The sequence below is a fragment of the Sceloporus occidentalis genome, unplaced genomic scaffold (assembly GCF_023333645.1).
Source record: "Sceloporus occidentalis isolate IW3139 unplaced genomic scaffold, rSceOcc1.0.p SCAF_2, whole genome shotgun sequence".
Lineage (NCBI taxonomy): Eukaryota > Metazoa > Chordata > Lepidosauria > Squamata > Phrynosomatidae > Sceloporus > Sceloporus occidentalis.
Window position 1 is genome coordinate 72700284 of NW_028316982.1, and position 27122 is coordinate 72727405.

At 39.1% G+C, this 27122-nt stretch overlaps 1 protein-coding gene across 5 annotated transcripts in view; it reads right to left on the reverse strand.

The window, feature by feature from the left end:
• GFRA1 (GDNF family receptor alpha 1) overlaps nt 1–27122 on the reverse strand; it is a 278423-nt gene that overhangs the window by 24714 nt on the left and 226587 nt on the right. For all 5 annotated transcript variants that reach the window (XM_089509991.1, XM_089509992.1, XM_089509994.1 and 2 more), the window contains exons 7-8: nt 24542–24676; nt 19311–19489 (exon numbers count right to left, since the gene is read on the reverse strand). In XM_089509991.1, the coding sequence (XP_089366117.1) occupies nt 19311–19489; nt 24542–24676 (314 nt within the window). The remainder of the gene's footprint in view (nt 1–19310; nt 19490–24541; nt 24677–27122) is intronic.

The following is a 27122-nucleotide window of genomic DNA, read 5'->3' on the forward strand; positions in this document are numbered from 1 at the left end:
AGCACAGCAGGTGAATATACAAAGGAATAATCCAGAGTCATGTCTAAAGGTCACACAATACCAGTCAGTCATCACAGCAAAGGGCAGAGGCAAGAGCATAGTCACAAGGCAAGTACAGGTGTCAGATAACCAGAGTCATGAAGCAAAGTACAAGGAACATCAAAGCTGCAAGACTGGTTGTCAGCTACAAAGAACCTCTGCAGCTGGAAGTCTTTTAAAAGGCCTCTGCTTCTCTCAGCTGAAACCTATTAGCTCTTCTCTTGGCTTCTAGCCTGGAAGAACACCTCAAAGACTCCTTGACCTGCCTTCTCTGCACAGGTCCTAGCACCTGCAGCTTTCTGAGTCTGCAGATCCAGGCAGCCCCAGATCTGTCCCTGTCTCAGCCTCCTCCATGTCTTCAGAATCTGAGGCCCGTTACAAACGGGCATAAAGTACGGACTGGGTCTGTATTAGGATTGGAAAGGGGCGTCACTTCCGGACGCCCCTAACTCTAATACGGACTGAGTCCATACAAAATGGCAGTGCCTGTCCCACATGGGGGCCGCCATCTTTACGTAGCGGATGCGTCTATTTGTGCCTCTAAGTCAGGCCCAGGGCAGTCCATAACACTTTGTATGACAAAGGTGCACATCATTTGATTGGCAGTTAAAAAAAACTGGGAACAATCAAAATGTCGGCTCCATTTTAAATCAATACAAATGGTAATGTGAACGTCAACAGGGTTAAATTGCCATGGACAGCTTTGATCATGGCAAACGTAGTGTGAACTTCGATTTGGTATGGCATTTATCATATGGTCCAAGTCTATTCAGATCAAAAAGTAAGTGTGAATGACCCCCTACTGAATTTACACTCCATCCTCCTGGGATGGGATTAATAGTTGTGTAGAAGAGGGAATTTCAGCATGTTTTTTGTTACCAGGTTGCATAGTACTTGCTGAAATTCCCTCTCCTATTTGGTCATTAAAGGCCCAGGAGCCCTTGGCAGTTTTCAGTCTGACAATCCTAACCCCTAAGCCATTTTGTTAGAAGCCTTTGTTAGAAAGGAAATAACTTCCTTTTTTTAAAAAAAGGCCTCTCTTGAGTCTTAAATTGCCTGCTCCTCTCCAAACATTGAGTCATTTTTGGCCCAAACTGCCACAGTTTTTGCAGAGGTTTCTGGCAGAACCCCAAAGGCCTCAAAAACAGCATGAAAAAAACAAAACATGATGACAGTAGACTGCACTTTCCCCACCTCTGAGCTAGTAACACAGGAGGGAATGGAAGATTGTCCTGTCTTGATTCTATAAGAAGTTATTTCTTTAGTGAATGTATTCCTTTGGGTCCTTGCCACCAATGTGAGGAAAATAACTTAACTATATGGAGACATCTTTTAAAAAGTGTTGCAGTCTGTTATATGCAAGAATTAGATGGAAAATATTAAATATTTCTCTTTTTAAGAGAAATAAGTTACATATTTCTTCAAAGATTATCATAAATCTCAAACTTTAGTAAACACATTATATAGTTGTATGAGTACATATGACACATGTAAATATATTAGTTCATGGAAAGAACTTGGCTTATGCATCAACTAGCTATTGGTTTATGTAGCCTAGCAGTGCCTAGTCTGACTGCTGGCAGCTCCCCAAGGTCTTAAATATGGTCCTTTTCCAACAATGCTATCAAAAACTATTGAAATAGAGATACCAAAGACTGGGTTTGAGATTCCATTTGAACATCATAGCTCTCCTTTTCAGTCAAATATTCTGCAAGACAGCTACTAACCTTTTAAAAAATCAATTAAAACATAATACATAATAGTATAACAACAGTTATTAAAAAAACAAAACAAAAAAAGATGCAGAAAATAAAAACAGCACTAGATTAGCCAGGTAAACAGCAGCTTCTAAATAGAGAAGAGTCTCAAATACCATTTTGAACAATACAGCTTGTGTACAGTGCTAGAAGGCCAGCAGTGATTGGTTGAATGAACTTCCCTCTGGGACAGAGTTTCAAAGCTTCAGTGCTGCCTTGGAGGTAGCCTTACCTCAAGGAACCCTCTTTAGTGTACTTCAAATAGCAAGGGGACCTAAAGCAAGGTCTTCAAGGAAGATGAAAGCATGCACTTGGAGCTCCCTATCAGATCCCCCAGGACTATTCAAAGAAAACAACCAAAAAGGAATACCATTACAATGGGGTGCAGGTATAGCTATTAATCATTTACACAGAACCTTTAATCTATATCATGCTTTAATAGCCAATACTGCACTCTGTAATCCCATTTTAAGACACAAATTGGTGTAAAATAGCATTGGAGGGGTTAAGAATAAAGCCCATTCTATTTGCAACTCTCACTCAGGCCCCAGGATGATGAGATGGTTTAAACCAGTTCACTGATTACTCCACCAGATTGGATTATACATAATCTTATTGTGTAGAGAGGAATAAAATAAACAGCACTTCAAGCTCCCATTGATTTTAAAGTCAGGGGACTAAAATGGGTGACAGTTCCTTATTTTCCAGACACCAAAGAATAGATTGGGAAATTATGTGTGTAAGTGTAAGTGTGTGAAACAGTCTGAAAGTTAATGGCGAAATCTATTATTCAGGTAAGGCAACTGATTAGAACACACAGGAATAAAAGGTCAGTGGGGGATAAAATGAATGCAATGTGTTCCCAGTCTTTGATTGTAAATGCACACTGAATTTTACAGGCAAAGTGAGGAGACAGGTTAAAAGCAGAATAAAAACATATTTATGCTCAGAACTTTAGTAGTACTGATGCCTTTTATTAAGAGCGTATGTTAAACACTTCAGTTAAAGGGCTGTGTTTGAATTACTTTCTTAGAAATGAGATATGAGTGCTGTAAAGGCTTGGGAATATTGTGGAGGTAGTAGCAAGATGTAACCCCTCTACATATTCTGTCTTCATAGGTTGTGATGAAGTAATTCCAACATATGGCTTGAAATGAATGCTTATGAGTTTCTCATCATTATATTTTAAACACTCCCAGGTTCTTCTACATCTTTATCGTGTGGTATTGTGGAAAGAATATTACTATTCTTATTCTTCTTCCTTTTTGAATAAAAAGCAATTCATTTCATACCGGGCAGTTAGGGCTTTTGACTATTTACCTTTTAAAAAAGGATAAAAATATTATTATAGTGAAAATTCCAGTTTTAAGCACACAGTGTGGCAGATGTGATAACTATGCAAGAAGTCATGGTGCCTTTTAATGGAATGGTATTGAATGCTACTGGTGCATTACTCTCAGAAAAAGAAAAGACAATGTTTCAGTAAAACTGCGTGGGTTCCCCCCCTCTTGTCACAAGAACCTTCTCCTTGGGCAAGTGTGAGTTGAACAGAATGATGGCTAACACTCTACTACTCTTGTATAGAGATCAGAGTGTTGTACCAGGAACTGGGAGATCCAGGTTAAGTTCTCAAAAAGCCAGAAAATCCTCTAGTTTTGTTTAGGCTTGTCACTCCTTTTCAGACTGACAAAGCTGATGGGGTTATTATGTGAACAGAATGGGGAAGAAGACATCCATGTACACTACAGGGAGGAAAGGCTATATCTAAATATAAATGTTATCAGTAGAACTCTTCTGCAGCACATTTCAAATGAGTACATTGTCTTCTATCAGCTTTCTTCATGGTTCAGCTTTTTACAACAATGCATAGAAATACAGTGGCATGGACAATCCTAACCGAAGAAAACTAAGACTTGGCAGCTATGAAAGAAGTAGACATGATCTTGAACTATCTTTATACTTCAGGATCATGCCTAATTCTTTCATAGCTGCCCTTCCAAGTCCTAATTTTATTCTGATTTCTTCAGTGCAGTTTCTATTCTGATTAATGACTGCACCAAAGTATAGAAAATCTTTTAACTATTTCAGTGTCTTTATAATCTACTTTAAAGTTATGTAAATCATCTGTGGTCATTATTTTTCTTTTCATATTGTTCTGCTAGTAGTTTCACAGCTCCTTCCCATGGGGTCTTTTGCACAGAAAACAGCATTCTATACACTATATCTGCATACCAACTTTCCAAAGATACTTGAACAGCACAGTGTTGTACCAACAACCACTCCTCTGGGTAGGAATTACCTAAGAGCAGTTGTTTCACTGCTCTTACATGCCTACTTAGCACCAAGAATGAGACAGTTGCATAAGAAACAGGAAAGGGATGAAACATAGTAAATCTTATGGAATTGCAATATGCGATGGATCCCAGTATGTACATTAAACATTTCTTCCCCAAATCCCCTTTATTGTACTGAGTAGCATTAAGGTATTAGCGATTTGAACATTCTAACTAGAATACACATATGAACACATCATTAGTACCTTGTTTGTGAGGATGCCTTCATATTATTGCAAGCCCAGCTCTGTAACAATCTGTGTAACTTCCATATTCTAGAAACTGATTCTAGTGTGGTTAAGAACATAAATGTACACCTCATGTTCATGAGAACTGGACCCACAAAACTTCACTGAATCAGAATGATTAGGAAAAACATCAGAGGATTAATGCTCCGTCCTTTCTATTAAAAGTATGAATCATTTCCAAGACAAGTTATATGCTTTATTTTACAATGGAAGACATATCTGTGGTGGAATAATCATCACCATCTATGTCAAAGACAATCATTTTAACTTGATATTTTTAGTATAAGTTTTAAAGAATCATTAGGCTTTTCTATCAAGAGAACAAAGCAATGCTAATTTCTAATCAGGTTGCTAAACATGCAAAAAAAATGACTAGCATCTCAAGCTGAACACATTATATGTAAATCAGCATTACTGAATCACATATATAGCTGTCCCCTTGGAGATCATTTAGTCCCATCTCTTGCTCAGTAAAAATCCTACAACAGTGGACAACAGACAGAAATTTTCCTTCCCAGATCCCTTTGGCCATCCCACCAACATACCTAAATACCCCCTTTTTTCTTCAGAATCCCTCTAAATTAGGGGGGGAAAGTGACGCCACATCTCTTCCTTTCACCATTTTGAGAGCACTCAGATGAAAACAGATCAACTGGGGGGGCCCTCAGGACTTGGGGTTTCCATTTTTTTTTCATTTTTTTTGCACTTGGGGACTTTCTGTATGGGTTTCAGGTAAAAAAAACCATACTAATGTATATATATTTTAAAAAACACTGGGGCTTGGGTCCTTTGGGAGGTGCAAAGGTGAAGGTCAAATAATGCATGCAGTCTGTACTTTCCCACCCTTGACTTACAAGGATGCAACTACAGCAGCCCTGACAGATACCTGTCCTGATTAGGTTTAACTATTTCCAGACAAGAGCCAAACACTTCCCAGTGAAACAGAAAGGTGGGAAATAATTCAGAATTCCAGATTCCAGGGACAAGTAATGAGAATTTTGCAAGCACTTGTGTAATACCTTCAATAAGAGTCAAGAATTAGTAAACACAGTTTTATGGTTGCAGATTCAAACTACTAACTAGTTCAACTATCTTTTTTAATGCCTTTTTCAGAAGCACAAAAGCGTTGTGGGTTACAAGTCAGGAGCATACACTGTTAGATCTGTGTAAGCAAAAGGCCATGACAAGTCCGTTTTAACAACAACTTCCCTGTATTTTGCCTGGCCAGCTCAGATTTTTTAATTTTCATCTGCGGTAAGTTATGATGATCAGACTCAATGTGACAACAAATTAAGATATGTCTGGATAGGGAAGTAGTAACCACTGTGTCAGCATAATGTCACAAAACATGATGCCAAAGCAGTGGAATTTATTCATTTATTCCTTGGTTGCATCAGCCATCAGCCGTGTGATGTTTCTTTGGCCTAATGATAAGTTTCTAGTTTGTTTAACCATAATTTGGGAACCACAGTAAGACTACACACATTTTTCCTGGTTAGTCACCTCCCTTCCCTAGTGCCAATATCGTGGTTTAATTAAACCATAATTGACCATTAAAATCTGTAAAGGAATTATCAGTTAACTAACCGGAATCTTAAGTCACATTTTGATCTTAGTTAGTGGATTAACATGATGTCTGCAATCCCAGAATAATTACTTTACAGTAAGTTTAATTGAACTCAGTGGGGCTTAATTTTGAGGTTATGCTGCATGTCCTCTGAACACTTACCTGGAAGTAAATCCTATGGAATTCAGTGGGGCTTATGTCTGAGTAGACCCAGGATTACACTGGTAACCATAGGACCATGTTTCAATTGTAATTGCTAACTATGGCCCGGTACACAACGCCAGGAAGTGGTGTCTTGGTTGCAATAGTAGGGCTCAGGACCACGCACCAATGCACAGTCCCGAGCCCTACTACATGTGGGCGGTGGCCTAATGGTGGCCTCCTGTCCACACGGGGCCTGCCATCTTTATGTAAGGGATGCGTTGTGGCGTACTCACGACGTAAGCCGGGTGCCGCCAAAAAAAACCCCCAACCCCAGAAGAACCTGGTTCTTTTTACTCTGGAGGGACGTTGCACAGTTTGGCGGCTGCAGTGTCCCTCCTGTGTTAGAACGAGCACATGCAGACCGCCATTTTCGGGCGGTCTGTACCAAGCCTATGATTTAACTAAACCAATATGTAAGTGCAGAGAAAGGTAGGAGTTTGCAAAAATGGAGTTTGACGATCTGAACGAGGCCCTTGCCTATGGAGATTATCACACAGAAGAGGCAAGTGTCCTCCTTCCATCATTAAATCATCATTAAATCTTTTTAACTGTGCAACTGGGAGGAAGATTATCACATCCCTGTATGCTTCTCCCATTCTTGTCCTGTCTGTAAACAGTAATGGACACATACTTTGGTATTAATGGGAGTTTCCGTTAATACCAAATGATGGGTCCATTATTGTTTACAAATGGGACAAGCACATGGGGTTGCCACATTAACTGCAATGCAAACACCAGTTATCTACATGCATACCACACACCCATGCTATATGATGAAAAGATACCTGTCCTCAAAATTTTATGGTTTAAAGTTATCGGTTTTAGTTCTAAAGTTCAAGTTCATTCTCCCCATTCTCTTGCAGTCACATATAGATACAAGACACATACACATACTTAATATATTTATATAAACAGGAATGAAAAAATATATCAGTACAGGGAGAAGAAAATGGCATTGCGATTTCTTTTTCAAATGTGTTATTAAAGTCTTTTAGAAACCTCATTTGCAGAAATTCAAAGTATTTTAATAAAATTAAGTTTGATCTGAACAGGACTATCACAAATGGAAAAGTTTTTAAAAATGTACTTATTTCCCTTGAGCCATTTCCCTTTCTTTAAAAATAGTAGACATGTCTGATGAACTCTTATGAACCCAGTTTCCTGTAGCAAATTATACTCATTATTTACATTGCTCAAAGTACGCTAGAGGGGTTGCAAATATTCTTTCTCTGTGTTTATCTGTCCCCATAAGAATATTTACATGTCTACCTCTGAATCAATATAAGTCATATTTCCATATTTCCAACAGCTGTAGACTAATACAAGGTTAAAGAAAGAAAACACTTGAAATTTAATTTTTCACCTTAAAGAATTGACTGTGGTTTTTCATGAAACAGACTGCATAGATTACATTTAGCTATTTTATGTTACTCAAAACATAGTGGGTGGTATCTAATGATTGCTTTTTTCCAGGTGTGTGACTTGTAGTACTATATTTAGTTACATGTTTAGCTTTATGGATGACAAGGTCCTTATGATGTCAACTTCAAACCACTGCAAGCAGTAAAACCACAATGCTGGATTTGCATCTGAGTGGAGCTTGTTTTACTGCAGCAGCGCGCGCGCACACACACACACACAGCCACTACTGATACAGTAGCTCTCTTCAGGCATTTGGAAGAATAAAAGACAGATAGATGTGGTGACAGGACAAGGCTGCACCTGTTGAACTTTCTCAGTGTCCCTTTGCATGCCCATCCTCATCCTTTCATTCCCAAACCCTGATAATGAGGTATGGATGGCTATTCTTTTCATGATAAACTGAACAAGTAAATGCTTCACATGAATACAGATTATTTTATCAGGGTCTGTAATTATGTAGAACATTAATTTTAAATTAAACAGTAGAAGCCACATTCAGATGTTGCTGAGGTCATGGAATGAACCATGCATACGAATGTTGGGGCAAAGACAGTGTCCACAGACCTGTCCCCATGTCTACTTTTAGACCACAAATTTTCTTCTGAATGCCCAAGTAGAGCTAGTGTGAGAAAAATATGGAAACAGCAGCTTGTCCATATGATGAAATGCTGCATAAAGAACTAGCTATCTTAGCTGCAAATTCATGTTTCAGAATATTCTGTCACTGACTTTAAAGCAGTAATTGTACAGCAAAGAAACATTTCAGGGAAATCACAGTACCTAAGCCACCAAAAATGGTGAACTGATACCATGCTCATATCTGAAAAATTGTTCCCTCAGAGATGCATCACACTCACTGGGATAAAATGTATTGTTTTTGAACAAAGCAAATCAATGCACAGTAACCTCAGCCTATAGTTATGAATAAGGGAATTATAACTGTGCAACATGACACGAGCATTGGCCTATCACAACATATCTGTACTATCAGGAAAACGTGCCCTACAACATGCCACAAAGTTGAAGGAGGCACTGTCAACTGTAGATCCTCAGAAAAAGTATGCAATTTCATACATTAAATAAAAAGTTTATTTAGGTCCTCGACCATATATAAGGTATAGCTTGCTGATTTTCAAATTAGTTATCATCATGATTATCCATCTCCCCCTCATACGTTCATCATCCCCTGTATTCATATCCTGATCACTACAGTTGGAGAGTTTGCATGTGATCTTTTTTAATTCACAAGCTTTTGAGTGCCTAACAGTTCTTTGTGCAATTGCAAGCTAGTAGACTTGAGGTACTGGTTGACCTTCCATTCAGTCCCATCTCTGACATCCAACCTCCAGTTGCTACAAACAGTATTTGGTATTCTCAGGTCCTGCACGAATGGGTGGCCCCGCCATGCAGCAAGGGGAAATTGCCTGCTATGAGGGAGATTGACTAAGAAAGCAGGAGACTTACTGTACTTCAAGCAACTACATGAAAGTGCCTACTTTGCTTTACAACACAGTAGGAACTTCCTGCAAGACTAACAGAAAGTGATCCTTCAAGTGATAACAGACATCCAGAGATCAGTAAACTGGTTTCTTGATAGGTTCTTCATCCAGCACAACAAATCCCACAGCCTGGAAAGAGAATCAAGAGTCTGGGTGAGGAGGGTACTTCACCCTCTCTAGCTTGGAGCTTTCTGCCTCTACATTCCAGTCCCCTTGCTCTATCCAAAAAGTTCATCTCTGAAGCTCACACAACTGTTTTCTAATGTGTGCATATTGTAGAAGACAGGGTAAGCACTGTACTATTTTACTGAATTTATGTCAATTCATGACTAAGACAGTAGATTAGTATGAAGATCAAATAACCATATCAAGGATGGTGTATCATTCATAGTAGGGCCATCAAGGTGACACTGGTCAATTTGTGACTATTTTTTAGAAGCAGGTCAAGTTGGAAAACATTCCACATTGTTTGAGACAGGAAAACATCTTGTAGATATGGAAATTCCAGATATAGTCTACCATGACGATTGTAGGTCCAAGAAGAAAGATACTGAAAGAACTAAAGCAGAGTGTGTGTGGGAAAGGTGGAGGGGGGGGGGGATTAAGCTGGGAGCACTGATTCCACTAAGACAAAATCAAGGAAAGTCACATGAAAAGCTTAACAAGACAGTACAAACAAGAGCCAATCACAAAATATGTGAGCGCACAATCAAAAAGCAGGAGACAAAGATCCCTGCAATTACATGTTTGAACACTGTAGCAGCGTAGGCTTATTATCATACTTCTTACTATGAAATGTACATAGATATGTTTCATGGGGGAGAGGAAAATCATCAACTGAAGAGTATTTTATCAAAGAACTGTAACAAATGCATGTAAGGAATTGTAGAGGTGCATCTCAACTAGAATGACTGCAAACAAACTTTGGAGTTTTAGGGATGACTTTTCTGATGGAGAAACCTGATAATGAATGAGGTAATGTGGTGTACCACATGCCATGATTGCTGTGATGAATAAAAAAAATGCATAGATTGAAAAATAGAACCAGAGGAAGCAGACTCCGTTACCTTTATCCCTCAGGAAAATGGTGTGTGTATATCCTATCATGTAATACTGTAAGCTGTAGATCATTGATCATACATCTTCAGATTTCCAATCTGCAATATTACAAGACAAAAAACCAACCACCATGGACTTTCTACCCTCTTGGCATTAATTATGGTTCCTTCCTTATTCTTGCTTTCTTGGAAAGGTTCTTTTTGAGGTACTTTGCAGAGATCCAAAATGCAGTGCCCCATAAGAACATTGTCTATGCCTACAACAGGCAAAATGAAGTCCTCCATGTACTGTTTGACTACAGCTTTCACCAGCACTAGCCAGTACAGCCAACAGTGAAGAATGGTAGGCAGGGCTGTATTTTGCTGAGGCCCAGTTGACATCATAACATGTGGCAAACAGGATATTGCTAAGAATTGTTGCTCCCTTCTTTTCAAAAGCACTTATGGGCAAGATCTATACCACCGTACCCAGACAATGCCAGGAAGACCAGCAGCTTATGATGCTGTGTTGGACAGAATGGACTCATGCTTGAATTAGTCAATCCATTCAGAGACTGATAGGCTGAAGTAGGATGCATCACCATCTGCCGAAAAATGAAGAGTTGCCTCATGACCCACTGTTCTGCCCCCCCCCCCCCCGCTAGATTTCTCCCCTGCCAATTTAGAGTACTCTGATTTCTCTTTCATCACCTGCATCACCAGTTGTGACAAAACAGCATGGTATGCACAGGGTGTCTTCCACATGACCATAACTGAACTGCAAACTGATGACAAAACAGCCATGAGGAGTCAAACCCACATCCCAAGGAAGGCAGGGCAGGACAAAGCAAGTTAAGTGTCCCAGTCTTAATGCTGAACTAGAATGCCAAATGCTCAAAATTTAATAACCTGGGGCAACAAGAAGTATGTGATATCAAACAGTCCAAGGTTCGGAGCTGTAAATTCCAATGATTCAACAGAAGGAAGCCAGCTTCTTATAAAGGCATCTAACTCAGCCAATGTCCACTTTTCAGACAATATTTAATGAGTTTCATAGCTGTGTGTGCGCTTTCTGTCTGCGTGGGAGTTTGTGCCAGGCACTGAAGCCTTTGATGTACCCATGGGCTTGGAGGTCTTTCTTCTACCTCTGCTTCCCACCCTGAATCTATTTGACCTGGAGGAGGTCTTGGCTGTCTGTCTGTCAGACTGAACTGGAGGAGGATTTGACTGACTCTCAGGCCAGGGAGGGGGGGCAGCAAGCCAAGCCAAGCCACGTCACAGCACAGCACATTCAAATACCTTAGAAGAATAGCACAGATTCCTTCTTTGCCCCCAACAGGCAACCTGTATCAGCCTGGGAAAAGAGTCCAAACTGTACAAAACAGCAGGATAATTTGTTGTTAACTGCTATCACAAGGCCAATAGCCCTGTATAAGGTTTGTTAAAATCTCACAGAATGTCATATGGTCCAACGTTTCACAGATCAAAACTAAGACCACTGCCCTCGTTCATCTCCCTGTCCTGGCAGTTACTCTAGAAGTGTGTGTGTGTGTGTGCACACACACACACATACACAGAGTGCCCAATGGCTGTTTCTGTCTTGGGCCTGCCTCTGCCACTACTGCCATCTCCTCTCCCTTTCAGTCTTGTCCAAGCACACCTGTGGCTATTCAATCCCCAACTGCCCAGCATTGTGGGTCTGGGGATTGCTGAAAGAATAGTGTCTCCAGCTCGAGAACTCCTTCTGAGGTGATAGTGAGATGCTGCTGCTCAGCATGGTTGACGAAGACTCAGCTAGACCAATGGGAGAAGCAACAGCAGCAAAGAAGAGGATGAAGGTAGTGACTTGGCTCTTAACAAGGCAGAGCCCAAGGTCCAAGTTACCATCTAGAGGAAGTGGCAGAAGCAAAGATGAGGTGGAGGAACATGACTTGGCCCTTTGCAATATATTGTTGCTAGTTCACAGCACTGACCACATCAATGAAGGCTGCCCCTTCTTCCTCCTCCCCATCTCCTACTGGAAATGTGTGAAGGGAGCATCTTGGGACCTGCTGCCAGAAGCATTGTACCATTGCCGCAACTGTCCATGCTGGGCCAGGGTTAGTTCTATGTGAGGGAGAGCATTCATAAAAGTAACAGTGAATCAAGGGGAACCTCACCTCATGCCTCAGGACAAGGAGGAGGTTGCTAGAACTGATAGTGCCTCACACAAAAAGCAAGTAGCATGGCAGCCTTCACACAAGGACATGTTGTAGGGTTCATTCCCCAGGTAGTGTTGAAGTGTCATTTGGAATAACCAATGCTTATTTTGAAGGGCACAGCTACAATTCCCTTATTCATAAAAGTAGCTTTGCTATACCTTTTGCACCAGATAATGGTGATTCATCAGGGAGTGGCAATTCATCTCAAGGTGAGCAGGTGCAAAAAAGAATATTTAGAATTCAGATAACCCAGCTTTCCGGCTATACCAGTCCCACATATATCATGTACTATTTACATTTTTGATTTTTTTTCTCCTGCTCAGTTATACAAGTACATTGTACATGAGTGTATTATGCAACTACAAAACAGTAGAATTACTTTATCAATAGTAAAGATTTTATCACTCTTTATTTATTTTTTAAAAAGAAAGATCCTAATAGTCTGAGCATCTTTCCTATGTTATAATAATAGGGCATTTTATAGTTAACTGTAAAAACTGAGATTATGTCTTTAAGAAGCATGTAGTTTTGTTTTATAGTTTAATAATTGTTCATTTGAAAATGAATGTGGGCTTCCTAGAAAAAAATGTAATGACTTATAAAAATAGCATTTTGCCAAAAGCGACTGAGCACTTCTAAAGAGCATTGATATTTTACTGTTATAGTTGCTATTCTCAGGGAGTACATTGCACATCATTCGTACTAAAAGCAGAAGTAACATTTGCAGTGAAATTTAAGTTTAGCTGCACAATTTTACTACAAGATCTTCTCCTATGAGAATAATGAAGAATAACTAAGTGAAAGAATAGGTACATATGGGAGCATTAGATCATATTAGTTCATGGAAGATTTTTTTTTTCTATACAAAGACAAGTGCTACTGCTCTACAAGATGAATGCTATTCATGATGCACCTCATATGTTAGATGCACCTGCTGAAGTGCTGAAAGTTTAAGGCAGAGGTAGGCAAGGTATGGCCCTTCAGATATTGTTGAGGTGCATCTTCCATCAGTCAGTGCTAGTCAGTACAGCCAGTGCTGAGGGATAATCTGAGTTGGCACTCCAATAGCCCCTGGAGGACCTCAAGTTGCCTCACTTTGGTTTAAGAGAAGCCCTTCAAGGCTTCCCCATTACAAAGTCTTGCTGCTGCCATGTATATTTGATGGAAACAAGAAAATAGCTAAGGGGACTTGCAGATTTGCACCCATAAAGTACAGACAGAAAGGTTTCCAGGACATGTTAGACTTCCATTGACATCTTTGGGAGAGTGGCAGGGCACCTTTTCAGAGTGGGTTCAAAAAACCAAACCAAACTATACCAAATTATTTTTCAGCTTTCTTTGAAAATAAATTGTTTTACCCAAGCCCATTCTGAACTGAAACAGGGGTAGAGATAATTTCATCCTTCACTAGTTTTAGAGGAGGATGAAGTTGCAGCTTCATGGAAAACAAGACTCAAGAATTTAAAAGTTTATTTTTGCACACAAAATTTATTTCTGTGGTCATGTTCAAGGCAGGTTTCCCATACCAAATGTGAAGTATCTCTGTGTTTATTCTAGATCACAAATGGTATCCAAAATGTAATGGTCCAAATGTACAGCTCTAACCCAGTTCTGCAACTGGCATACAAAATAATGGTAGGTCAGCTGACAGCACCGTTTGAAAAATTACTTTTTTGTTTTATCACTCACAGAATCCTTTAGTTGGTGGTCATATTGCCTGGGGATTCTGGGAGTTGTAGAGAAAGGGAAAAATCTTTTTCCAAGCTCTTAATACAGGGCATCTTGAATCACCACTTTCTCTTACTTGGTTTATATCTCCCTTTTACTCAATTCCATTCTTAGGTTGCGTTAGGCAGTACTTTGTGATGTAGGCATGCAGAATTACTGAATTCACTGAAGGCAGTGACAGATGTGCTTGAATATCAGTGGCCTTTTTCAGGCAAGAAAAACCCCTTAGCTGTCTGACCTTCTTAGGAGGTCAAGTACCCAGATGTCCATATTAGCAGGTGTCCCTGCAGGCAGAGGGAGATGACAAAGCTGGGAGAGAGCCATACAAACCTTTTTCTGTTTTCTTTGCAAACAGAATGGGAAGATACAACCTTGAGATCTTTACAGCATCCAGACCTAACTATCTCCTTTGCTTGTGTAAAGCCTTGAGACCAGCTGCTGTAGCAGCTGGATCAGAAGAGAGCAAGCTTCAGGCTCAGATGCCTTGTTTGCCTGGAGAGAGTCCCGGCAGCTACAGCAGCTGTTTCTAATACTGAAGCTCAAATATATTACTTTTTTTGAACTGAAACTCCTACAGTTCAAATGGTGGCTGGTACTTTCTGGGAGCTATAGTCCCCTAGGAAAGAGCATGGCGAAGTAGTTTGAGCATTGGACTATGACTCTCAAGACCAGGGTTTGAATCTCCACTTGGTCATGGAATCCTACTGGGTGACCTTGGGCAAGTCACACACTCACAGCCTCAGTAAAACCCATGGTGTCATCAGTTGGAAACAACTTAAAGGCAAACAACAACAACAACAACAACCGCTAAACCTGACCTTTACAAACTATGTGTAGAACCTTTTCTTACCACAGTACACAAAAGTATGTATCTGAAGGAATTTCACCTTTGCATAACAAATGGCCCTATCACAGCACATAAATATAACATGATGGTTCTACTATATCTGCCATGGCTGTGTCCTATAGATATGTCAGTCAGTGAGGCATTAGAACTCCCCTGGCTGAGAATGTTAAATATCTGTTCTTAAACTGCAAATCCCAGGATTCCATAGGAAATTGCCATGACAGTTAAACTAGAAACTCAGTGCTATAACTGAATATTGTGAAGTGGCCACAAGAGTCATTTGACTCTTGTTTCTCCAAGAACTTTGCTGTGGAGGAGGAGTACTGGGAATCATGCAATGTATTAATTTTATATATCAGTTGATTAATGTGCACATACTTGTACTTTCAATCACAGTTACATAGTATGCAATTCTTCAGTTCAGAGTGTAAACTGCAGATTGTCTTGGTTTCCTCAGAAGAACATATATAAAATGGGAGGAGGGTAAAGGGAGGATTAGCCTTCAAGACAGGGGCTTAAGCACCATTCACAGCATGCCATGGAGCACTTAGCTATGGGTTTCCTCCACACGCCTTAGTGAAAATTGCAGGTGTTCAGCATGATGCCTGCTGTTTGGAGATCATGAGCAGCTATATGAAAGCAGTGTGTTTATTAGTATTGTTATTGTTGTGTAGAATTTAGGCAGGAGTTCAGTTTAAAAGCTTCAGTATGGCACTCAGAGGGATCAGGCCACAGCAGGTGTGGAAGCTTCATGGATTTGTAATTGGCTAGTGGGTGAGTGTAAATAGGAAACACAGGGAGCGATGTGGGTGTTTTGCTGAAGAGGGAACAAGATGACAAATCTTGCATGGTCTGAGTCAAAAGACAGAGTGATCAGCATCAATCTGTGCTGCTGTACTTGCTATAAGCAAAGGAGAAAAGAGGAGCTCAGAGAGCTGCCTGGCACAGGCCCCTACTAGGGCTAAAATAGTGTTTTGGGAGGTGAAAGTGAGAGGGGTAATGGGTCACATTTACTTGAAAGTGGTAGAAGGCAACACTATTTTGACTTCCTTTGCCAAGCAAGCAACGTTTACCACTCTTTTCTGTTTGACCAACTTGTCCCTTCCCACATTGTTGTTGTGCCTTCAAGTAATCTCTGACTTCTGGCATTCATGGGGTTACGGGGTTTTCTTGGCAAGTTCCTTCAGAGGTGGTTTGGCAGTGCTATCCTCTGAAGCTGAGAGAGTGTGACTCACCCAAGGTCTCCCCAAGTCGTTTCATGGCCGAGTGGGGTTTGAACCCTGGCCTCCAGAGTCATAGTCTAATGCTCAAATCACTACACCATATTGGCTTTCCCACATACTGCAATCTTTTCATATAGTCTTCTTGTTTGTAGTTATTTGAATGTTACATGTGAAGCTACATGTGATGATTCTGTGGAAGAAATCACTACTTACATTAATAACCATTTAAATATTTTATTTCAGCCAGCCACATGAATGTGGCTAGTGAATGCTCATGGTAACATTTAAAGCAAGGGTAGAGAATTCTTACTGGGGGACACATGCCTTCCACAAACCCCTTGGACAAGGTGACATAAAGGAGCACCTTACACTGATGTCAGAGATGAGACCCATGCCCCTTGAGGCCACTCCCTCCTTGACCAACTGGAGAATACGTGGTATGGGAAAAATTCTCACTGGGCTGCAGGCTTTGAGAACTTTTTTTGAGCTGCATAAGCCAATAGAGAACCAATTTTATCCTCAATACATCATCCCCAATTAGGAAAAGCTCAGTTTGGGTGATGGCTATGGTGTATACAGCTCAGTTGGGTCCCAGTTTTGCTTCTCCTTTTGCCTTTTGTAGTTGTAGATTCAGGGGGTGGGGGGCATGAAGAACTAAGAAAACTCACAGTTAATCTAAAACAGTATGATTGCCCCTTAACTCTGAGGGGGGCAGTCCTGGAGGAGAGATATTAGTCCCAAGGAGGGAATAGAGTTGGTGGAAGGAATCCCTACAGCCTACACAGTGTGCCTCTGCAGTCTGAAGGTTCCTGTCCCTTATTTTAAAAGCACCATTGATACCTCCTATTCCTCCTCTTTACCACCCTAAGAGAAACCAAAAATCCCAGTTCTTATGGAAGGGGGGGATCTTTTGTTTTCATAACTAATTCCTGACATTGCTCCCATCGGAAAATGCTTATCATTAATCCCAAATGCTTATGAAATGCAGAGTAGCTATTGAATTTTTAAAGAATAAATTATATGAAAAACATTTAGAAAATTGCCTAAATGGTTCTTATTAGAAAAGATTTACATTTATCCTCTAAATTTCCAGCATTATCTGACATAATACGGTCAGCAGGCCGACAATTATACTTTACAAAAATTTCATTACTTCATTGCTCTCAACATATAGGGAAGTTTTTTTTATTAATTTGTCTGTTTTATTTGTTTTTAGGTTTTGTATGACTTTTCAAGTGTTTTTACAGTGTTTAATATGGAGATTTTTAATTGTTCTAATTTTTTTGTAAACATTTTAAATCTGCTGTTTTTAGAAGCCACTGAGTGAAAACTGGCACATAAATGAAGTAAACAAACAAAATAAAAATAAAAATGCAAGGTATAGTTTAATTTGGCTTAGCAGTAGGCCTGTTTCACCTACAGCCTGACTCACTCTCCATATTGAGTATGATAAAAGAATCAATCCTCTTTTAAGTCAGTCATATTTCTCTTTTGAGCCAGGTTAGACTGATGGAACAGGGATTTCCAAGGGCAGCTTAACTAGATCCTTCTGAGACAAGGGAAATAAATCTGTCTGTTTTTCCATCCATCTATTCACTCATCCAGCCATCCTCATTTTTATATATATAAAACACCATCTGTACACATGACACTTTACAGAAAACATTAGGACAGGTAACTGTCCCATGAAGCAGGGTACAGCGTGACATATGTGAAACTACAGATAAAGGAAAATAAAGTAGCATGATTAAACATACAAAAAAAGCATGATTGCTTCAGTAGCTTTTTAGCTGCACCATGGGGCTGTGTCTCCTTAAGTACAAAGGGTAGCAATGCATGAGTGTTCTGGGTGGGGGAGAGTCATGAGAGAACAGAGTGAGTACTGTGAGGGAACAGGACAACTTCAGACAGAAGAAGGTTGTGTAGCTGGAGCAATAGCAGTCATGAGCAGGGATGGACATCAATCTAAGAGCTGAGAGACTAAGGGCAGCAAGCCCATGGAAGACTCTAAAGGTATGGGACAAGGAAGAGAGAGGACTTTAGAAGAAAGATCACATGTCTAAAAAGATAGGTGAATGATTCCTTGCCTAAGAAAACCCTATGTATTCATGATGTTGTCATGAAGGCCTGAAGGCACACAAATTGGTGACAGAATGCAGTTTGTATCCTCTTGTATCACTAACAACATCACTGGGAGGCTGGTGGAACATAAACAGTGTTCCCATGACTCCCACTGCAGATGTAACGCTGAAATTCCAGAGCTTATATACTGTAAAGCTAAATTTCCCATGATCCCAGCATTTGCAAAGCTGTTACTTCAGTGTTTATATGATTATTTATTACACCTCAGTAATAAATATCCCAGTTCCCTTCTCATGAATTAAGGAAATGTACATGGCTCTCTTCTCTACTTCATCCTTACAACAACAAATCTGAATATTAGGTAAGGCTAAGAGGAAGTGACTGGCTCGAGATAATCCAGGGAATTTCAGGGTGCATTGGCAATTAGAACTTAATTCCCAGCACTTTAACCACTGTGCCATACTGGCCTGTTTCATAATGCCTCTGAGGAAGAGAGAATTTGCCATCATATTACTCACCACCAGTCTGTGAAGAATAAAGGGATTGTTGTTGCAACCTCTGCTAGTGCTGGTGAACCCACTCCAAGCAGAGTTCTAACTCTACTGCCATTGGAACTTAGTTTGTAATAAGTTCAAACTGCTAGTAATGAAACTATGTTAAATGTACTGCATACTGTACTTAGAGAGTGAAATGTGTAAATATTTTGTGCACAGAAAGGCTGCTTTAAGCGTTGCTTGATCTGCTCTTTCTTTTCTTTTTTTCATTAAGACTCTGCATGGAGTAATGGAGTCTAGATCCTCATGCTCAGTGTCTCTTGAAACCGAACACACAACTAATTTGTTTTATATTATACTGAATGTGCATTCTTACCTTTGAATCCTCCATTATTATAGCAGTGCAACCTATTATTTATTCTAGTAATTAAAATTATGAGTGACTGGCTTAATGTAGTTTTTGGAAGTATCACTCCAGCCATACAGTGGAGGTACCTGGAGACAGTAAAATAGAAGCCTGTCTAGTTAATCTTCATGCACATCAAACAAAGGCATATCCTTTAATAGACAGACAATTCCTTTCCCCTTCCTTGCACTTTCAGAGAGTGGTAACCCCAGGATTTTCTTACCTTGAGATTGGCACATGCTGGTAAGTCATTGTTGGTAGGTATTTCATTGTTGGTGTTTTCAGATCCCAGTGACTTCGATCTATAAGATGTTGTAGTTAAAGCTGTGGTGGTCTGGACAGGTAAGAACGGCTGCCACACATTTACATCTGTACCATTGCCGAAGGCCTGAATTGCACTTTCTATTGGGGAAATTACAGAGCAAATTCTGCATAAGATCAAACAGGAAAGACTAATTTAAAACAGATAAATAAACACATGGATGCATGAGAACATGAACACTTGAAACATACAAACAAATGCTTGAAGGTGTGCAAGGGCAGGAGAAGAAACCTGTGACAGTCCCTATGGAGGAATGAATCCAATTGTGTTTTGGTTTTATCTTTATAGGAACTGTCCAAGGTGATGAACTTATTTGGGCGAACAGAGTTCAGCACTCTTGAAAGCTCTGGTTCAGCACTCTGGAGAACTAAAACATGGAAGCCACCAGCTTTCACTCATAACTTTTCATTTCTGGGTCATAATGTTGTTTCCATGTTAATAAATACCACGACACTTTCGGTGCTAAATACCAAGCTCACAATTTTAGGCTGCCTTCTTATAATGCTAATCCATAGCCAAATATACTAAGTAATTGATCAGGAGGCATAATAAAGCAGAAAATTCTCAAAATGTAGTTCCTTTTAGCAGTCATATCAGTGGGATATGACAAGTGGGGCAAATGTCCAGGAATCCTCTCAGAAAAATAAGCAGTAGGGTGTACAGATCCAACAGGGTCAGTTTACCAAATTTTGAATAAATAAATATTGCTATCTAAAAACATTCTCACTTTCCTCTGTCTAAGCTTATCTGAGTGCCCTGTTGATTATTAAACAGCTGCAAACCAAATTTATGGACACTAATCCATGGCAATGTGGAGCACAAAAAGACAGTGCCAGGATTAATCTCATGATGGGAAATTGTTGTAAGAATACACCTTTAGGTGTTTTACAATTAAATGAATTCACCATTTTAAGGCATCCAACTAATGCAGTGTTGGATAAGCCAAAGAACAGGGGTAAGAAATTTCCCTAAATATTGATTTATTTATTGGTTTTTTATAAACAAATATGAGGTACATTAATATACATGATTATTATTATTTTCTCTTGCAGTCTTCAAACAAAAATCTGCATAATTAGGTGGGAGAAGCATGCTCATACCAGAACCTGAAAATGTAAAAGTTGAAAGGCAGATCATTAGTTTTTCATGGGATTAAATGCTGTGTTTACGGCAAGAATAAATTGGTTGTGCTTTTTTTAAAAAGAAACACAGACAAATGAATAGAAAAACAGTTTTTAATCAGGTCTTTGGGGACTCAGCATGGATTTAAGGATTTCTTATTTCTACTCATTGTATAAGAAATCAAATCATTTCACTAGGGACCTGAGTGCGGAAGTTATTAATACATTCCTTCAACAGCATCCCACACTTACTGTACTATAAATTATTTCACTTTTACTTATCTTTGAAAGATGCACTTTAGGCTAATTTTTTAAAAAACAATTCTAATAAGTGCAGGAAATGATTTATAGACTTCAGAAACGGGCAGTCTGATGTGAAGAGAAGTGAGGAAAATCTATATGGATTTTCATGCCTTACAGCACATTATAGAAAACTAAAAAATGATTCGAGAGAGCTGACAGATAGTTACCCTGAATGAAATAAACTGACATCTCATTGTTCTAAATACCATCAAACAAATTCTAAGGGCTAAAAAAAAAAAATAGCTTACATCCAATTGTTCCTCACAACTAGAATACAGCCAATAAACTAACAGGAACTTGGTAAATCAACATTTTTGTACATTCCTTTGATACAATAGGCTTATTTGTGCTTAGCTGAGGCCATAATGTAGAAATCAGTGCACATCTATAAGATTCCGTGGTAGGAATTACTGTCACACATTCAGAATGAAGGCAGGAAAGAAGATGCAAATGTCCTTGAACCTTTGGATAAACGCATCGGAGCTTGGAAAAGTTGCCTTTTGACCTACAACTTCTCAAATCACCTAGCCAGCATGCTTTAAGCTGTGGGATAAAGAAATTGCATACGGTCCAATCAAATAAACCATTGTGGTAGACAAAAAGATGATGGAGTTGGGATAAGGATTACTGTACCAATAGGCTCTTGAAATCTGTAATATGTTGACTGACTAACAGAATTCCAAGTGCCTTTTAAAAATCTGCATATTAATACTACAACTCTAAACAAGAAGCTATGGTAATTACAAAGCATCAGAAGTTTTGGATTAAATTCAAGGTTTACAAAAGCCAATCCATTAACAAAAAGGATAATGGAACATTTATCCCCCTTCACTAAAATGCTATTAAAGCAGGGACACCTTTAATTTCTTCATGAGGAAAAGGTCTCTCTGCCAGGGTGAGTATAATTTTTCCTCACAGTGTCCTCTAATGTCATTGCTTTATCTTCATTAACATTTTTATTCTGACAGCAAAAGAGAGGACAATGGAAGTAGGGTGTTTCTTTTAAAATAGAGTGTGTAATGATGCAATAATGATCACATTGCTAAATTAGTACATTAACAAATGATTAAAACAATAAAAACGCATGTGGGCATCAACAAGTTTGAGGGAGTCCTGTAGCCTTCAGAAATTAACACGCATGTTCATAAGTCACATTTCTAATTTGATAAATAGGTTTAACAGTCTATTAGCTTTTCACATTTAAGCAAGATCTAAAGTGTGCAATTCAAGGCTACTTCTCAGTTCCCACGGCATTTTTCTAACCTGGAGATAATGGCTGGGTTTGGGCATAATGGCAAATTATGGCCTAGCATTATATTATCCCCCTCTGCTGCTTATAAGAAGTTTGAAAGATTTTACTTCTGCTTTCAGTTATTAATTTGTTCTTATGTACTAAAGTGGCACTATGCTTAGTCTTAATTATGGTAAACAGGAGTCTTGGGGGGAACCTGTCACCCACTAGGTCCTGTTCTCTCCAAGTGCCATCATGCCTGACTATTCTGGTCTCACAGGCTAGAAACTGATGGAACTGAAATAAAAACACCATCTGGAAGATCACAGGTTCCTCACCTTTGGATCAGAGTAACAAGCCAGGATCAGAAATGAAAATTTGAACCTGGCTTGTTTCCTAAACTAAGAAGATTGTCTGGTTTCTCATCTATAAACAAATCACATATCGTTGAAAACAATGAAGGGAAAACTTTCACTCTTCCCTTGTAAACTGCTCGAGAGGAAATCTCATCAGCCTGAGGCCCATTTATAAAAGGTGACACAATGGCTTAGCATTTCTTTTCAAAAGAGTCACAATGTGACCTGTGAAAAAGAAAAGGTACTAGGGGATGGTTTATATGAATGTTTTGGGTCCCCCTTCCCCCCAATGTGTATATTGCATGGATATAAACAATCACTTATACACTTTATTTTCCTTGATAAATCCTTTTTCCGGCAAATCTGTTTCAACTAAAACATATGCTGTTTTTACACAGAAAACATGATTCTGGTTTTTGTACAAAAAAATTGTCTTCTTTGCAAACATCAGTTTTCCCCCACTGGAAACAGTGTTGTATGCGAGCATAACAACAGATTTCTGGGCAAAAAAAGTGTATTTGGCACATTAGAGTAGAAATTAACTGGTTAAAAATAAGCCCTTAATTACAAAATGTTGCTAAAAACTGCACAGAAATGCTAACATTTCTTCACATTAGGGAGAAAATGTTGAAATTATTGATTCTTCCATGCAAGAATAGGGTTAAAAGTACAGTTGCTCCTCTGTATCTGTGAATTTATCATCCATGGATTCAACCATCCACGGCTTAAAAATATATGAATTCGGGGGAAAAAATCAAAACTTGATTTTGTCACTTTATATAAGGGACACCATTTCACTATGCCACTGTATTTAATGGGACGTGAGCATCCACAGATTTTGTTATCCATGGGAAGCCCTGGAACCAAACCTCAGTGGTTATGAAGGGCCCACTGTATTCCAGTCTATAACAAAATTTTGGGGCTTGCATAACCTTTAAATCTTTTAATGCTGTACAAGGATTTACCCATATGTTGGCATATGTGGAAATACCAAATTAAAAAAAAAATCTATATGATTGGACTCCAACTTGAAATAAGCCAGAGCAGCCTGCATATGCCAATCAAATCTGTTGTACACAGATCAATGGTATCAGGAGTAAGTCCAGTCAATGCTCTTTTTCTTCAACAAGTTACTGATAACTGAAACTGATTCAGGACAGAGGAGAAAGAATGATTGCAACCAATGGCTGATTTGTCATCCAGTGTGAATGGAATGCAGTATAAGTGAGAGAGGGACCCAGTCTTGCTTCCCTGGTGCAGTACGTCAAGCATTCCCAAAAAACTGCTGTAGAAGGGTAGAAAATCCTTCAAAATATGTTTGCAGCAGACGGGGGGGGGGGGGGGATCCTGAAATTTATGTAAGCATCAGGTTCAATTCATCTTTCCCTTTATATGTGACATGTAATTAATGTATGTGTTTTCTTAACAGAAAGTGTGATAATGGTGACTATTTTAGATGACTCTATAAGGGAGCTAGAGAAATATATGGAAGACCAGCAACTGCTAGTCATGATAGTGATAAGGCTTCACGAATTAAAGGCAGGAATTTACAGGCAAGGTCTAAGAGTCAGAGTGTTATCAGAGAGAGCGATTGCTTTCATTTCTTTTGCCTTTAATTCTTGAAGTTGCCTTATCACCATCATGACTAGCAGTTGCTGGTCTTCCATATATTTCTCTGGCTCCCTTATGGTTATGGTTTTCCAAAATGTTTGGTTGATCGCTGTGGGACAAAGGACACTGAATGAAATGGACATGTGGTCTCATTCCATGGGACATGTAGTGCAAGTTGTACTCTAATCACTCAAATGTAGTATCTTTATGGCTACTATATTCATTACACAATAGTGATCTAAGAGGCTGTGTAAACAGTACCACAGTGATGGGTAATGGTCAAAAAGTCTATAGAGAAAAATATGTAAATAGTGAATCACTCAAGATAACTGGTGAGAGTATGTTGCAGAACGAACACCCAAGACTTTCTGTCCATGGGAATAATGATCCTGAAAAAACTATAGTTGAATTGTGATGTTGTAAACAACCCTCAAGTTTCCAACAGCAGAATATATTATTGCATAAACAAATCCTTAAAAATATTTTACCAAACATAAATATGGTACTCACTAAGGCATATATTATCCTGGAAGAAGTTCAAAAATTTCAAACATTCTTCTAGATCATTGCCACTGTTGCTGCAATCACACCATGGAGAGACACTGAGACTGTTGTAGTTTAAATAATTTGGTGTCATAACAGTACCTATTTAAAAAACAAAAACAAAAATACCACTCTAAATTATTATTCCTTTTGGAGTCATCTATCATACTCATGGAAACCAAATCAAGAAATGAATATCAATTTGTGAGACAAGCCAAGATGGATTACAATATAAATATCAGAAGGACGAAGAATTCATTCTTTTGTAAGGATCATCTGATTAGTTACAAGGAAGAGTATCAAAACAAGACAGATAACTATTGTTGATGCAGTGATGGCTGCTTCAATCTGTGGACAGTCTATTCTTCAAATATTATCCACACGTTATAACGACAGCTGTATAAATCAAAATAAGTGTTACTTATTCTAAAGCAATAATGAAAGAGAATAGCAATTTCATTTATTCTGTGTGCCCAAGGAACAACCAATGTATTTCAGATAATCTTTAAGTATGAAGGATATTGGCAGAGAAAGCATTAAGTGAATTAAGAAGCAAAACTGTGGATATTATTGCATTGCTGAAATCAGCCCTTGGCTAGTGCAGTATACAAAATCTACTATGATTTGAGAATTTCATGAGCTGAAAACAGGACATGCATGAAAGATTGTTAACAGAAGTGCAAAAAGAAAGAAACATGAAGACACATAAGAAAACATAACAAACATAAATATTCCCTAGAGCAAATGGTATTGATTCCATTTAAAAAAAACAGAACAAAATGGACTCAAACCATGTAGAGTGGGCCCTCATTATCTGCAGACTTGCCATCTGTGGCCGTGTCGCCATTAATAACAGTGGGACTTGAGCATCCTTGGATTTTGGTATCTGCGGCGCGGTCTTGAACGGATCCCCCTTGGATACCGAGGGCACACTGTACTTCCAAAGTTTTGGAGTGACAACAGAGGTTAATCACATGTAAGGACTGTGATGATGAAAAGAAAATTTGGTTCTCTCTAGACAATCTGATATATACTGGGGGGAAACAGTGAGCAGTATTTCCAGTCACTGAATAGCATCAGGGCTGGGGGCAGGAAAGCTACTGTACAACTTAAAAGAAGTAATGTATATACTCATGTATAGGTCAACCTCAATTATAAATTGAGGGGAGGTTTGGGGGCTTAAATTATGGCTTTTGAAATAACCCAGGGATATGTCAAGGGTAAAATATAGGGTATGTCGCAAAGGATGAAGCTAAGGAAAATGATTCTAAAGAATGTAACTATTTTTTCACCCAGGCATTTTTTTTTAAAAAAAAGGCCAGAAGCAGTGCTGGAGTGGAGAGAGAAGAGGGGGACTGGCCCTTCTTTTATGTTCTCCTGGGATGGAGTAAGGGGCGAAACAGACAGCGGGTAAGGAGCGACTTGTCACCTCCCCTTTGCTTGCTGGGTTGGGGCTGCGGCAACCACATGCCATTCCCCCAACCAGTCTTTTTTGTGGTACAAAAAGGAGTGGCAGAAAGCCACCATGGTAGAGTTTTTTCAGCTGCGCTGCTGAAATGCCATGGATCCGTAGCATGTGCGGTCACCCGTGCGGCTTCCTGGTAGACTGGGGAGCATGTTGCTGTCTGAACACCATGCCTTTAGTCTGCCAGGAAGCTGGCTCTTTTTGACCGTCTGTTTCACCCCTAAGATCTTGCCATTCACCATTCTACTCAGAGAAGCGGATGGTTCCAATTTTGATAAGAGTTAAGGTACAGTACTTACACTGATCTGTGGATATGTCTAGCTAGGCTTTTTGGGTTGATTTTTTGGCTATAATTTTTAGACTTATACATGGATATATACAGTAAATGTGTAGATTGCCAAACTTTTATGGTGTAAATAAAAAGAGGTGAATATATACCGTAGATCTCACTGAGTATGAAAAGATTATATAACCCTATTGGCAATATACATATATGAATATGGATCATTTCTATTGCTGAGGCCTGATAGAAACAGAACAGATCATCCACAAGCACTTCATACATGAAAAAGGAGGCAATGAAACACAAAAATTAGCAAACTGCTATGGAGAAAAAAATAAGGTTATAATATACTCTGATCATTAATCCAAAAGGATACTTTTGCTGTGTCCGTGAAGTTGACTGATTTAGATGGCAAACCATCTCACTTTCACATTTTGACTAACAACTCCAGAGACGGGTAACTGCTTAGAGTCTGCAGAAGCCTGGCAAATTTGTATTAATGAAATACAGGTGGAGGGATGCAGTCAAATGGACAAGTCTCACGAATGCTATTAATTAGTGCTTGATGAAAGATAAATATGAAGTATAAATTGAAGGGTGTGCTCATGCCATGTGCACAGTGCAATCAGTGATATAGAACTAAGTGTCCAGGAAACCTGTTGAATTGCAAACAAATGCACATAAAATATCTGGAGATCTAGAGACGCCTTTATAATATTTAAACAGAAATACTTGTTAGCTGACCTTTAGCCCCACAATAGACAGTTGATTTGAGGGACTGTTTACAATGTAATTATTTC